The following is a 12962-nucleotide window of genomic DNA, read 5'->3' as shown; positions in this document are numbered from 1 at the left end:
TGTTATCCTAATGGAGCCTTTTCCTCTTCCCAAGCGCTTGGGCTTTGTTCTGTGCGGGGTCTCCTGGGGCGGGGGGCACCGGGAGACACCCTGAGGGGGCAGAGGGACGAGAAACGGGCAAGGAAACCCAAAGGTTTTGGGCAGGCGTCTAAAAATGTACCGACATTTTGTGAGGAGGGCTCCCCCCGCTTATCAGCCGCTCCCCGGCCCGCGGAGGCCCGCGGGCAGCGAGGCGCCGTTCCCCGGCCCGGCCCTCCCGCCTCCCCCGCGCCGCCACTACGCAGGCGCCGCCCGGCGGCGGGCGGGGGGCCGTTCCCGTGGCAACGGCGGGGCCAGTGGCGGGCGGCCGCAGCCCGAGCGCAGCCTCGCCGCCCGCCGCGGCAGCGCTGGACGGCGGAGCGCGGGCAGGCGGCGGCGCGGGGCCCGGCGGGGGATGGGGGCCGCCCCCCCCCGCCACGATGCTGCTGGGCAGGAAGCCGGAGGCGCCCCTCGGCGCAGGTGAGGCGGCGGCCGCGGGGCCGGGCCGGGCGGGAGGGGGCTGGGGCGGCCGCCGGGCCCTCCCCGGTGCGCTCCGGCGGCAGCCGCGGGGGTCCCGCGGGGAGCGGGGCCGCGGCCGCGGGGAGGGCCCGCGGGCGAGCGCGGGGCGCAGGGCCGGGGCTGGCCGGGAGCCCGCCGGGGAGCCCGCCTCGCCCCGCTCCCCCCTTGGGTCCTGCCGTTCGCAAAACTGCCGAGCCCCGGTGCGGAGTGAGTCGCGTTAAACGTTGCAGTTTTAAGTTCTTTAACAGTATTTGCCGGTTACGGGGCAAACCGACACCACCTTTTTTTTCCCCCCTTGCAGCAAATCTGCTAACTGCAATTCCCACATATCATTTTTAAAGGATAACCTACTTTAAAGGGTGGTCCTACCAAGTGTTTAAGGGTACGCTCGTTTTCTGTTGTCGTTCTCGGTGAGGCTAGTTCGGGATTATCCTGCTTAAGGGAAAAAGGGGAGTGTGTTGGTTAATGTTTCTTAAGGATATATTTGCCGTGCAAAAGTTGATTAAAGAAAGAGAAGCTCTAAATTAAAAGTGTCACAAATTACGATTTCCCAAGAGCTTTGCACTCTGTTGTGGTATTAAAATATAGTCATGGTTAAATTCTACAGATCATTTAATAAATGAATGAGAACTGATGATCTTACGGACTAAAACGGGCTAAGTGAGATGCATCTCAGCATTTGTCTCTGTCTGTATCAACACGAATTGTTGTGACTAACTGGTTTGTATATGGGACATTTCCAGCCAGGTTTGGAGATGGATTATATGACTCCTATATGAGGATAGATCAGATTAGGTACCAAGAGTCTACAAATGAAGAACACAGCCCCTCAGGACTTCCTTCCCTTGGAAGATCTAATGTGAGTATTTTAAAGTTGTCTGGGTCTTCACCGAGTTGTGTTGTGTGGCAGTGAAAACTGTCAAGGAGTTAGATACCTCACTATACAGAATAAATTAAAGACGTGGGATGTTGTAGCTTTGTAGTAGCTTATTAACGTTATTGCTTTTACTAAGGATGAAAATGCTGTGGTATTGTGTTCAATGTAGAACTTGCTAGGCAGCCTCAGAAATCCTATCTGCCTATCCTCAGCTCATGTTTTAATCAAGAAAGTTATTTTACAAATGGTTCAAGTGTTCTGCCGTGTCACCATGTATGTTGGTAAGTATGTAAAGCCACACATGCTTTGCTTTAACTCTTGCACGTTTCCATTTTAGTTTCCCTCATGAAAATTCCAAGAGATAAGTACTTACGAACAGCAGAAGGAGCAATGTGGGTTTGCATGGCTGCCAAACATCTTACAAAAGTATCTTTCTCCTCTGAAACCTTTGGCATTATCTGCCGCTACGTTTGCTAGCAAAATAGCTCTTTATGGACTGAAGGTGCTTCTTTATAAGTGCTGTGTTTCCTCAGCAAACGTGGAGTTATGAGATCTTTCCTTAACTTGATTCAACTGAGCAGTAACGGTCATGTTTAGCTGTACAGTGATCTGACCTTTATACGGTTTTTAAATGTGTTTTGGCTCTTGTTGAATTCTGGAGGAAGTGAAGGAGCTTGAGCTTAAAAAAAGGCTCTCTAAAATGTGAAAATAGACATTTCACTGAGTAAGATGCATTTGAAAATCATCACCTTGTGGGAATTAATTGTAATGTAATGTAACGGATATTAGTAATTAATGTGGTCTGTACCGTTCACTAAGCAAACTCAGTAGCATGGGTGTGTGTTCTCCCTTTTTGGCAATATTGAGGGAGAGCGGAAGAAATGTAGAGATTGGTCGAGTAGTAGAGTTTGAAGAGTGGTGGGTTGGTTTTTTTTGCAGGAGGGTGGGAACTCTGAAACTGCAGTGTTTAAGTCGTAGTGTAACTACGCTTGTTCATAACTGAACAGAAATCCGTAGGATGGAACTATCCAGTTAAATACAAATACAACTCTATGAATATTTTGTTTCCCTGGTGTATCTTATTCTTCATCTGTATTTTGTCCATCAAGCCTGTTAACTTCTTAAGGCAAGATTAAGGATTATAAAATGCCTAGTTTTGCCATAATGACACATCAAAAAAATACAACCTTAGTGGTGTCTTGCGAGCAGGAACTGAGATGAAGCATGCAAGGATGAAAATCATGATGCTCAGTTTTAATGGGAAAGTATCTGGAATGAAGTGATATTTGGTTTCCTTCTTGCAAGATTTTTGTATTACGATGTAATGTTACATGAGAATTGAAAACTTCTGATGTCTGCAGCTGTCCATTCTTTTCATCTTAGCTATAAGGGAACATAAATATCTCTGCTTTGAGGATACATGGTTTTAATTCACTTCGTTTAATTCAGTATTCAGAGAATAACTGATGCACTTTTGCAAAACCAATTGTGTAGAAACTGGGTTAACCGTTTCCTTCTCAATTAAAATGAAGTTTTGTAAGTATGTGAAAATCTTCAACAGGGTGCCACTTGTGTTGTCAGTCTAATTTCTTGGCTGCTAACAGCACTTTATCAATAAAACAAAACCTGTGCAGCCTGCGATTTGTAAAAGCAAGCTGTTGAAAGAAAGCTGATGTTACCCTGAAGTCACCTGACTTTAATTGCAGCTCTTCTGAGTTCAAGTTCAGATTGATCTATATTTGTGTCTAGCTGTCACGTGGCAAGTGAGTTTGGTAGTCTTCTAAGAATGAAAATTTAGTCCTTACTACTGAATGGCTGTTGAGTCGGGTTCGAGATCTAAAGCTGTAGTTTCTTCATTAAGAAATAGTTCCAGGATAAATGGAATCGTGAATTCCTTGTTTATGTAGGGATTCAAAGGTGCAGAACGTTTGCCACGAACAGCGTTAGCAGAGCCGCTGTTGCTCCTGAATAGGGAATATTGAGATGTACTGCAAGTTTTGGCATGGGTTGCCTCGCTGTTTGCAAGACTTCCACACTTTTATCACGTTGCTACGATTCATGACATCCAGACTGTTAACACCGTTATTTGGAAATGGAATAGTTGAAAGCAATTTGTGCCATACAGTAGCGTGTTTTGAAGTGTTGGTGCTTCATTCATTCATCCAGCTAGAGAGGCTGCTCCGCAGAGCCCGGCTAACGCAAACCGCCACGGCAATGTTCTGCCTCAGAGGGTTGTCTGCAAAGGTGCGGTTGCGTCTGTTCTGAAGCCACAGTGATAAAAAGCTGCTTCTGTTGTGCATACAATTGAAACCCACGTAGGAGGAATATCGAGTTTGGATCGCAAAGGTGAAAATAAGACTTCCACTGTAGAAGGACAGGCTTGTTTTGTTTAGTTTTTCCCCCCTCTCTCCTGCCCCCCCCCCCCCCCCCCGGAAAACTTCAGAAAACAAACAAATGTGAACCTTGTTCTGTGCTTATGTTCACTGTGTCTTTGTAAACTTACTGTTTGAGTCTGCTGGACTAAATAGTCTTTTAGCCAGTTCTGAAAATACGTCATTCTTATCTCGGTTCAGCCAGACTCTGAAAAAAAGGCGTTTATTCTAAGTTACTAGGGTTGGGCTTTGTTTTTTTATTTACGACTTTCTGGAAAGGCGTGTCTCTTACAGTACACTGTATTTTTGGGTTGATAGGACGCAGAGTAGTGGAACTTAGTAGGATATATCCGATGGCCCCTAGTCACCTTTGGTGAGAACTGACTTCTGCAGGAAATGCCCATTTTGGGGGGCTTGTGAGCAAGGGCTAACATTTCAAGGCAGCACCAACAAACAGACTCTTAAGAGACGTGTGTAGTTGTTTTTGGCGAGAACATTCACTTCCCTTATTTACTGCCTCTGCTGAGATGTTGGATTGTATGTAACTAAAAAGGAATTTGGTTTTATTGCTGTGGATCTGCAGGTTTATTTATATTTTTCGTTTGATTCCCGTGTAGTTATTTTGGTTTTCAGGGATTCGGTTTGGCATGTGTCTCAAATCTTTATTTTTAGATTAAAGGACAAAATGGAAAACAGATGTTGCTACTCTAGTCATGGCTTCTGCAGTGTTGCAGAGGATAAGACACCACCCCTCTGCTGTCTATCAGCATGGAGCGTCAGTGAGTAGAAAAGGCAAATAACTGCTGTTCAAGTAAGGAACTGAACTCCAGGGAGTTGAGCATTTAATAATTTGTAAAAATGACAAGCTTGAAAAATTTCACAGTGCTTTTCTCACCTTCTCTGTGTTCATTTCGGACGTAAGTATTCTAACATACGGCAGTTAGAGGCAGTGGTTACAGAGTACTGTCAACAAAGTTGGAGTAAGAGAGATTCTTGACTATTCAAAGCTTCCGAGTCTGTCTTAAGATAGGTGTGCAGCTATCATGATTTTAAAAGGACCTGTGGATATGACGGTATTTTCCCCTTCAAAGAAAAAAACATCAATTTTAATAAAAAAGAAAAGTCTGGTTTATCTTGTCTTGCTCTGTCATCCTTTTGCTCCTTGTTCAGCTTGGTGACACCAGCCTTGTGTCACTTGCTGTCGTTTCTTTGCCTCCTTTGGCACGCTCGTCTCTGCAATATTCCTAACGCTTCTCTGCACACTCATGTTCTGTTGCATGTTTCAGACAGGTGCAAGTTGCATCTGTCGCTGGTTGTGTTTGCTGCACCCACGTTGAAAGCTAAACTTAGCTGTTCCCCCAGCTGTTTGCTGACTACGTGCATGCTAGTAGAGATAGGTATTGTGGCCTTGTTTGAGCGTTTGACTGTCTAGGGTTTACCCTTTATGGACTTAAAAATACACTACATTTGTGGAAGTGCTTGTTTCAGTAAGCTGCATTCTCTTTGTGTACCCTTCTATAGCTATGCTTGTAACTTGAGTTAGTTTAGGTCCAGCGTTTTATATTTGCTCCTAATAGAAGTGCAAAACCTGTTGATGTTACTGTTTTTGTTTTACGTGGTGTTGATTTTATTCTTAGTCTGTGCTTTAAAAGAAAAAGCTTATTTTTTTGTTTTTCCATCTGTAGGTTTCTAGCAACAAACTCGTGATGAAGGATCACGCTCTGACTGGAAGTCAAGTCAAAGTGGAGCAATTATTTGAGGACTCTGGCAACAGAAGGAGTAGCACTCTTCAGTCTGCAGGAGTTACTGGTTCAGAAAGATCTCTTCCTTCCCTGACAAAAGATAAAAGTATAGAGAGCATAAGCACTTCTAAAGGTGGTGGCAGTTCCTCAAAAGCACATAAAGCCATTTCCCAAGCTCCAGAGCAAGCTGTCAAACAGTACAAACATCAGTTATCTGCTTATGAGCAGCAAGAGATATTTAATTTTTCTGAAATTTACTTTGTGGGTCCAGCTGCAAAAAAGAGACAAGGAGTAATTGGTGGTCCCAACAATGGAGGTTACGATGACGACCAAGGCAGCTACATTCACGTGCCCCATGACCATCTGGCTTACCGGTATGAAGTACTCAAAATCATCGGCAAGGGCAGTTTTGGACAAGTTGCTAAAGTCTACGATCACAAACTCCACCAACACTTAGCCTTAAAGATGGTTCGCAATGAAAAGAGATTCCATCGCCAAGCAGCAGAAGAAATCCGGATTCTGGAGCATCTGAAGAAGCAGGATAAAACGGGCAGTATGAATGTTATTCACATGCTGGAAAGCTTCACCTTTCGGAACCACATCTGTATGACCTTTGAACTCTTGAGTATGAACCTGTATGAGCTGATTAAAAGAAATAAGTTTCAGGGCTTCAGTATCCAACTGGTACGCAAGTTTGCTCACTCTATATTGCAGTGTTTGGACGCTCTTTATAGAAACAAAATCATACACTGTGACTTGAAGCCAGAAAATATCCTCCTAAAACAGCAAGGGAGGAGTGGAATCAAGGTTATAGATTTTGGGTCCAGCTGTTTTGAGCACCAAAGAGTCTACACATACATTCAGTCTCGATTTTATCGGGCGCCAGAGGTAATTCTGGGAAGTCGCTATGGGATGCCCATAGACATGTGGAGTTTTGGCTGTATTCTGGTGGAGCTATTGACTGGATACCCTCTTTTTCCTGGAGAGGATGAGGGAGACCAACTGGCTTGTATGATGGAACTTCTCGGAATGCCACCTCAGAAGCTTTTGGATCAATCCAAGCGAGCCAAGAACTTCATCAACTCTAAGGGTCATCCTCGCTACTGCACTGTGACTACGCATGCAGACGGAAGAGTGACCCTTAATGGGAGTCGATCGCGCCGGGGTAAAATACGAGGCGCTCCAGGGAACAAAGACTGGGTGACGGCGCTGAAAGGCTGCGACGATCCCTTGTTTATAGAGTTCTTAAAAGAATGTCTCAGCTGGGATCCTTCCGCACGCATGACTCCGAGTCAAGCTTTAAGGCACCCTTGGATTTGTAAACGAACTCCCAAACCACCCAGCACTGATAAAACCTCCAATAAACGGATTTCTAGCTATACAAGTTCTTTCACAGGAATAGGTTCTAAGTTGCCTCCTGTAGTTGGAGTAGCGAGCAAGCTGAGGGCTAATTTAACATCCGACTCCAATGGCAGTATACCTCTATGTACTGTGCTACCCAAACTGGTCAGCTAATAGAGAATTATGTATTTCCAGAATACATACCTTGTATTTTAATTGTGTGTTAATAATGTGTAAGGAAGTTAAATGCAGAGGTTTTTAATGGATTTACTTTTTATTAGAGGCTAAATCTCGAATATAAAAAGTTCAGTCAAAATGTACACATTTAAAGGGCTAACTTTTATCCAATTGTTTCACTCACGATGTGGTGCGTATTACGTTACTGGGTAGGTCTGCTCCGTGGTCGAGTAAAAGGACAGTTTGGCAGACGTGCTATTTAATAATGCTGTTTTAGAAATCAGACTCTTTCTTATCAGGACGGTTTAACGGATTCTTTTGCTTAAGACAGCAAGGGAAATTGATTTAAAATATGTATTTTCAGTTAATCCCCAACTGAACTCTTTTTATTCTGGGGAGAGTTTTTACATCTATTGTCAAAAGCACAAATATGTTGTCATACATTAGGAACTTACTTGCAAATTGCTAACTTATGTTTGAATAATTTGATTTCTCTGTGCTGCTTTTCCCTTATCTATCCTGACTGAGATTTTTAAAAATACCATGGGATGTAGACACCAAAGGAATTTGGTGTTGAAATTTTATCATCTGAATATTTTTTTTTCCAAAGGAGCGTAGAAATGCCATGAAACACAGGATATATCTAAATAAAACTACTAACTTCTCTACACTTGCTATTTCCCTTAAAAGTCTTTGGAAAGCTGGTAGGGGAATCCAAGATCAGGACTGGTCCATCACAAGCGTGGGCCAGTTTGACCAGGGCTAGTGAATCGATTCTATGTCTCTTTGGAGCTCGCATTTCAACAGTTCTGCCAGGTGTGTGTGTGTTTGTTTTCCTGTGCCGTTCCCAAAACAAAAATGTTGAGCTTAAAGAGCTGTTTTATATACATGTTTGAGATTCTGGTCACTTGAAAAATTTCTTTTGTTTGTGTAGATTGAATTCCATGGAATTACATGGAGCTCTTTTAATAAAAAGCAAACATGCCACCCCTATCAGACAAGTACAAGGTTTTAGGGCCCAGGACTGTAACTAGAAAATGGGGGCAGGGAGGGCACGCCTAATAATTGGAAGCGTGCTCTGAAATCTAAGCATAGTCTGTGAAATATCAGGAAAGACTGATAAGGTGCAAGAACTGGTGGATCGAAATCAAAATACGTTATGGGCAGAATTGCTTTATTTCTAATCGCATTCCTTCAGGTCTTTGAGAGAGAGATGCCTACGTTTTCTCATTCTTGAAATATATGAGCTTGTATTTCCTCTTCCTTTATCTTCCAAGAACATGAAAAGGTGGCGTGACCTGGGATGACAACAGCACAACTTGTTCGGGTTGTTACTTCTTGCAGCCGCGTGGCCCAAGTCCATTTACAAAAACATCTGATCTCTTGCCAGGTGCCTGAACACAATTTTAAATACAATTTAGAGCTTTTATGAACAGAGGGTTTTAAATTTAATGAGTTTCTCTGTAGCAGGTTTTTAATGTTAAAACAAGGAGACTCTCGGTGTACAAACAAAGGAATTATCAGGGTGGTTTTTAAGATAAGGTGACTGTGCGTTCAAGACAAGACTCTCCCTCTGAGAAGATGGGGCTGCGTTTTCTCCTCTGCTCTGTTTAATTACAGCACTGGTGAAATGCTGGGTGGAGGCCTGTATAAAAAGTCAAAAAGACAGAGCCAAAGCTCCAAACTTTCCAGGACTGTTGTTTAAACTGAGGTTCTCGTGTACGTAGCTTTTCTGAGTTCTTTTGTTTTACAAGTGTAAATTCAGTAAGCTCAGTAGTAATAGCCTCAGTAATAATGAAAATAACAGTCTAGCCTTTATCCATGCAGCTACAAGTAATACCAGCGTGGATGGTGTGTTCATGGTTCACATCATAATAATGCATGACTGGTATTTTTTATTTGGCTCAGCTGAATGAAGTTTTATTTGAGTGGAGAGTCAGGGAAGTGGATTTTGGCAGCAGTGGCAGAAGACACCATCGATTTTAGTAGAATCTCTAATAGATGTGGCACGTTTTCAGAAGCCAGAAACATTATTCTTCCTCCTCCGCCCTTTAATCTATGCATTTTTTTTACAAAATATACCTGGTGAGTGAGGAGAAAGGAACCTTTCAGGAGCAATAGCTTGTTAGGAAAGATGCGTAGAAAAGCACTTTATATAGACTGTAAAGTGATGGTAGTGGCTGGAGCCTGGCAGTAGACAGTAGAGTGTTGGTGTGCTAGGAGCTGTACAAACAAGTCTTCTCTTGGGAACACAGAGCAGTAGCTTGGTTCTAAACCATTTTCATCTATAAAATGCCAAATGTAGAATAATCGTTCTCCTGTGACTGCGGGGAACTGGTTACTGTGAGGTAACTTCTAATGTAACAGCCTCTGGTGTACGCACAGTAACCTCACTTGAGGCTGGTGCGGTAAAACTGCAGATAAAGTCATTAGCTGGCAAGAACATTGCTTTTTATCTAGAAAATGCGTTCAGCATGACCTGACTGCACAAGGTGCCCGTTATGTGTATGTTTAAGACTGGATCTTACTTGGGACTATATTTTAAAATCAAGTGCTTAGTTAACTGTCTTGCTAATTTGGGTCTCTTGCCTATATAGCCATAGTAGGTGAGAAGGAAAAGGAAGCAGCCTCAGCACATTTTTACTAGATTGAAAAGGACTTCTTCATAACCCAGGGAATACAGCTGAGAATATTTTGGTCTTGTTTCCAATTACGAAGCCTCATTTTCTTTATAAAATGTTTGCTTTCGGTGCATAATAGTGTGACACAGTATTCCCAAACTGGGAGAGCCCTCCAAGTGAGCTAATAAATCTTATATCTGGGAGAGAGCTGAGGAATCGTCCCTGCAAGCACGTCACTTGTTGAGTTCCCTGTGAATTAGCGTAGGAGCTGCCACAGCCACGCGTGGAGGGTTGGACCACGGGCTGTGTTGTTGGATGGTGTCATTTATAAAGGGTGGGCACGGTCACAGCGGCTGTCTTCACTGAGATACAGTCAAATCTCAAATTCACACTTTGGGAAGCTAAACACTAGTAAGGTCCGAAATTGCCAGAAGTCCATCGTTTTCATAGTTGTGATACCGGTTAGAATGTTAAAAGTAGTCTAAAACTAAACTTGGCTAGATAGGCTAACAGAACGGCTTTTCTTTTTGTGGTAACTCTTTGCTTTGCAAGTTTGTGAATCTGCCAGCACTAGTGAGATTCCACTGGAACTTCAGTCATGTTCTTCCAGGAAGGTAGCACAAACACTACTCTGTATTGTAAATAACATGCTCTGTTTATTGTCTGCATTTTTACCTGTTTGGTTTAGCAATATTTTATATAAATGAATGACAAGGCACGAGCATCACATCTGACATACACATTGCTTTTACACTGGGGTCCAAATATTATCTGCCTGTCCAAGTTGCAGGGAGAAACTTGTTTTTATTTGAACTCAGCGGGACAGTGAAGTATTACTCTTCCCTGCAGAACATGGTACCACAGACAGACACCCACCCAGGCTGCATTTAGTTCTTTACAGGTTTGCTCTTACTAACACCAGCTGCTGAACGTGAAGCTTGTTCCACAACAGTGACCTGATTATAGAGTTCTTCTGCGTACAACAGATACTCTTCGCTAGAGTTTTTTATCCTTCCCATCCAGCTTGAATAGGAACTCTAGTTGTCCGGTAACCTAAGAATTCAGAACAGACTAACTGGAAAGCTTTAAGGTGACTTTTGTGGAAGAGTGAGTGTGTTGCTCAGTCTGAAATTGTTTACAATCGGTGTGACCTGTTAGGACTTTTATGCAGTTGAAAACTTTTAAAGCAGCAATTTATCAGTAGAGGTTCTTTGCAATGATCATCCTCTTTAAAACTACCTCTGAAATAAACGTAGGGTCCTTTTTAAAGGGATATTCACTGCAGACTACAGCTCTTCTTTTTTTTCCGTGTTTAATCCTAATAGCTGTTTTGGCTGTGAAACATCCACATGATGATCTCAGCAATGTCTTCCTAATCCTAGCCCTACAAGCAAAAGGCTGATTCTGCACCCAGAGATCTCTGCTGAAATGATTGATACAAATCCCCTGCCTGCCAAAGTTTAGTACCGTTGTGGAAGCGGAGAGCCAAAATAATATGGGAAGATCTGCGGTACTTCTCTGCAGCACCCAGCTGAGAATCAAAACAAACTGCGCTGGCAGGCTTCTCCTTAATGAACAAACCCGCAGCTTTTGCAGGTGTTGAGCACTCGGGGCTGTGGGTACCTGGCAGTTTTGAAAACTGGACATCGTGGTTTTACATTTAGTGTTTGTCACAGATACCACTTGATGGTGGGGGTTTTGGAGGGGGGTTTTGTTTGGTTTTGGTTTAATTTGATAAGGGTTTGGGGAGACGTATACACTTCAGACTTCCCATAAAAGAGCCCTTGTGTGTTCTAAAACTCCACTGGTATCTTACAGTTTTTTAACTCCCACTGTAACACGTAAAACCCTTGGGTCATCAGAGCAGTCTTGGATAGGTGAACGTTGTCCCTGTACTCGGAGGGTGCAGTGACTTTAATCCAAATACGGTTCTTGCAGATGGGCTGACTAGGTCAGTAACGCTGTGCTGCTGAACGAATAACCATTGTTCCCTATACCCAGTACTGTGCCTTATTATTTTACCAGCCTACATCTGTCTCGGTGCAATCAAATTACTCTTCAGGGTTTCTTACACATTGCAGATGTTCATACGAAATGTCAATGTCTAAAGGTTAGCCTTTTTCTTATAAATATTGTGATGAGGTGTAATATGGTGGAGAATGTAGAAAACATATAAGGTGCATGTGAATATAACTCCATGAAGGAACACTTTGGAAATAAGTCAGTCTCAAACTATGTATCTAAATGTAATGAACGGATATTTCCTAAAGTTGTATTTCGGTTCATTTTTAAAAGAAAATAAATACATAATTTTCTTTAGCAATAGACTGTGCAAATTCCTAAAAGAAGTACTTGATCTTAAAAAAAAAAAGTATTAATTATTTCCAGATGGTGTAACTTACCTTGTACTGCCAGCCGCTACCTTCTGTGGAATCTAACTAGAGATCAGTAGAAAATGTTCAGACTCTCTGTGAATAGATGATTTCAGTGTGTCTCTGCTAAACGTGATGAATGCTCTGATCTGACAAATGGTCTTCTCGTTAGCGGTGCTGTAATTAGAACACGTCGAAGTTTTGCCATGACATTCTTCAGTTGTCACTTTCTTATTCAGCCCACTAGAGATCTTTTTAAAGCCCAGAATCCTGCTTATCCCTAGGCTGAAAGGAGAAATCCAGTAATAGCCACTTAAGGAAGATTTGCTTTTATTAGAAACCTGTAAATGGGTAACCTACTGTACACAAGTGGATATGGGAATAGTTTGAAGATGGAATCACGCTGCAATAAAAAGGTCTCTAGCTATGACCTATAGGATTAAACGATGCACGTTACACGCGGAAAGTTTGCAGACAACACCGAGTGAATTTTTTCCTTGTTTTGATATGGGTGAATGGCAAATGTTTGATTTAAAAAAGTTTACAACCTGAAACCGGTAACAAAATATGTACGTGCAGACATTTAAGTGTTCTTTGAATGTCTTTGTTTGTAGTATATGTATAGACGTACGTGTAGCTACGTAGCCTGCAGGCACAGTGCCTGCTCAGTCTGCCACGGTTACTGGTTTTCATGGGACAGTCTGTATGAGGATTTTGTATGACTGAGTGGCATTTTCTCAGGCACAGCACCTCATTTTAAAAAAATCGCCTTATCTTGCCATGCCGTAATGCTTGTTGATGTAATATGATAAGGTATTGCATCACAAACGCCGCTGTTTGGAGCTGCGCGGTGTGCTGTAACGTGAGGCACTGTTTAATGCCCGCTGAGGAACTGGGGGATCCAATACTAAAGCCGTATTCAC

The 12962-nt window shown here is 42.9% G+C and overlaps 1 protein-coding gene across 9 annotated transcripts; it reads left to right on the top strand.

Annotated features, from left to right (window-relative positions):
• Positions 1–134: 134 nt before the first annotated feature.
• On the top strand, positions 135–9116 carry DYRK3 (dual specificity tyrosine phosphorylation regulated kinase 3). Of its 9 annotated transcripts, none has more exons than XM_075521902.1 (3): positions 135–498; positions 1285–1396; positions 5472–9116. In XM_075521902.1, exons 1-3 carry the CDS (start codon positions 155–157, stop codon positions 7041–7043), a joined length of 2028 nt encoding a protein of 675 aa, XP_075378017.1. In that variant the 5' UTR covers positions 135–154; the 3' UTR covers positions 7044–9116. The 9 variants fall into 9 exon arrangements, with proteins under 9 accessions (XP_075378017.1, XP_075378016.1, XP_075378009.1 ...); XM_075521894.1 differs by having other exon boundaries at positions 317–498; positions 1281–1396; XM_075521895.1 differs by lacking the exon at positions 135–498 and adding an exon at positions 4459–4565.
• The last annotated feature ends 3846 nt before the right edge of the window (positions 9117–12962 follow it).

Source organism: Mycteria americana, chromosome 20 (genome assembly GCF_035582795.1).
Source record: "Mycteria americana isolate JAX WOST 10 ecotype Jacksonville Zoo and Gardens chromosome 20, USCA_MyAme_1.0, whole genome shotgun sequence".
NCBI classification, from domain to species: Eukaryota; Metazoa; Chordata; class Aves; order Ciconiiformes; family Ciconiidae; genus Mycteria; species Mycteria americana.
The sequence above is the reverse complement of the archived record's forward strand: the minus strand, read 5'-3'. Positions and strand labels throughout refer to the sequence as shown.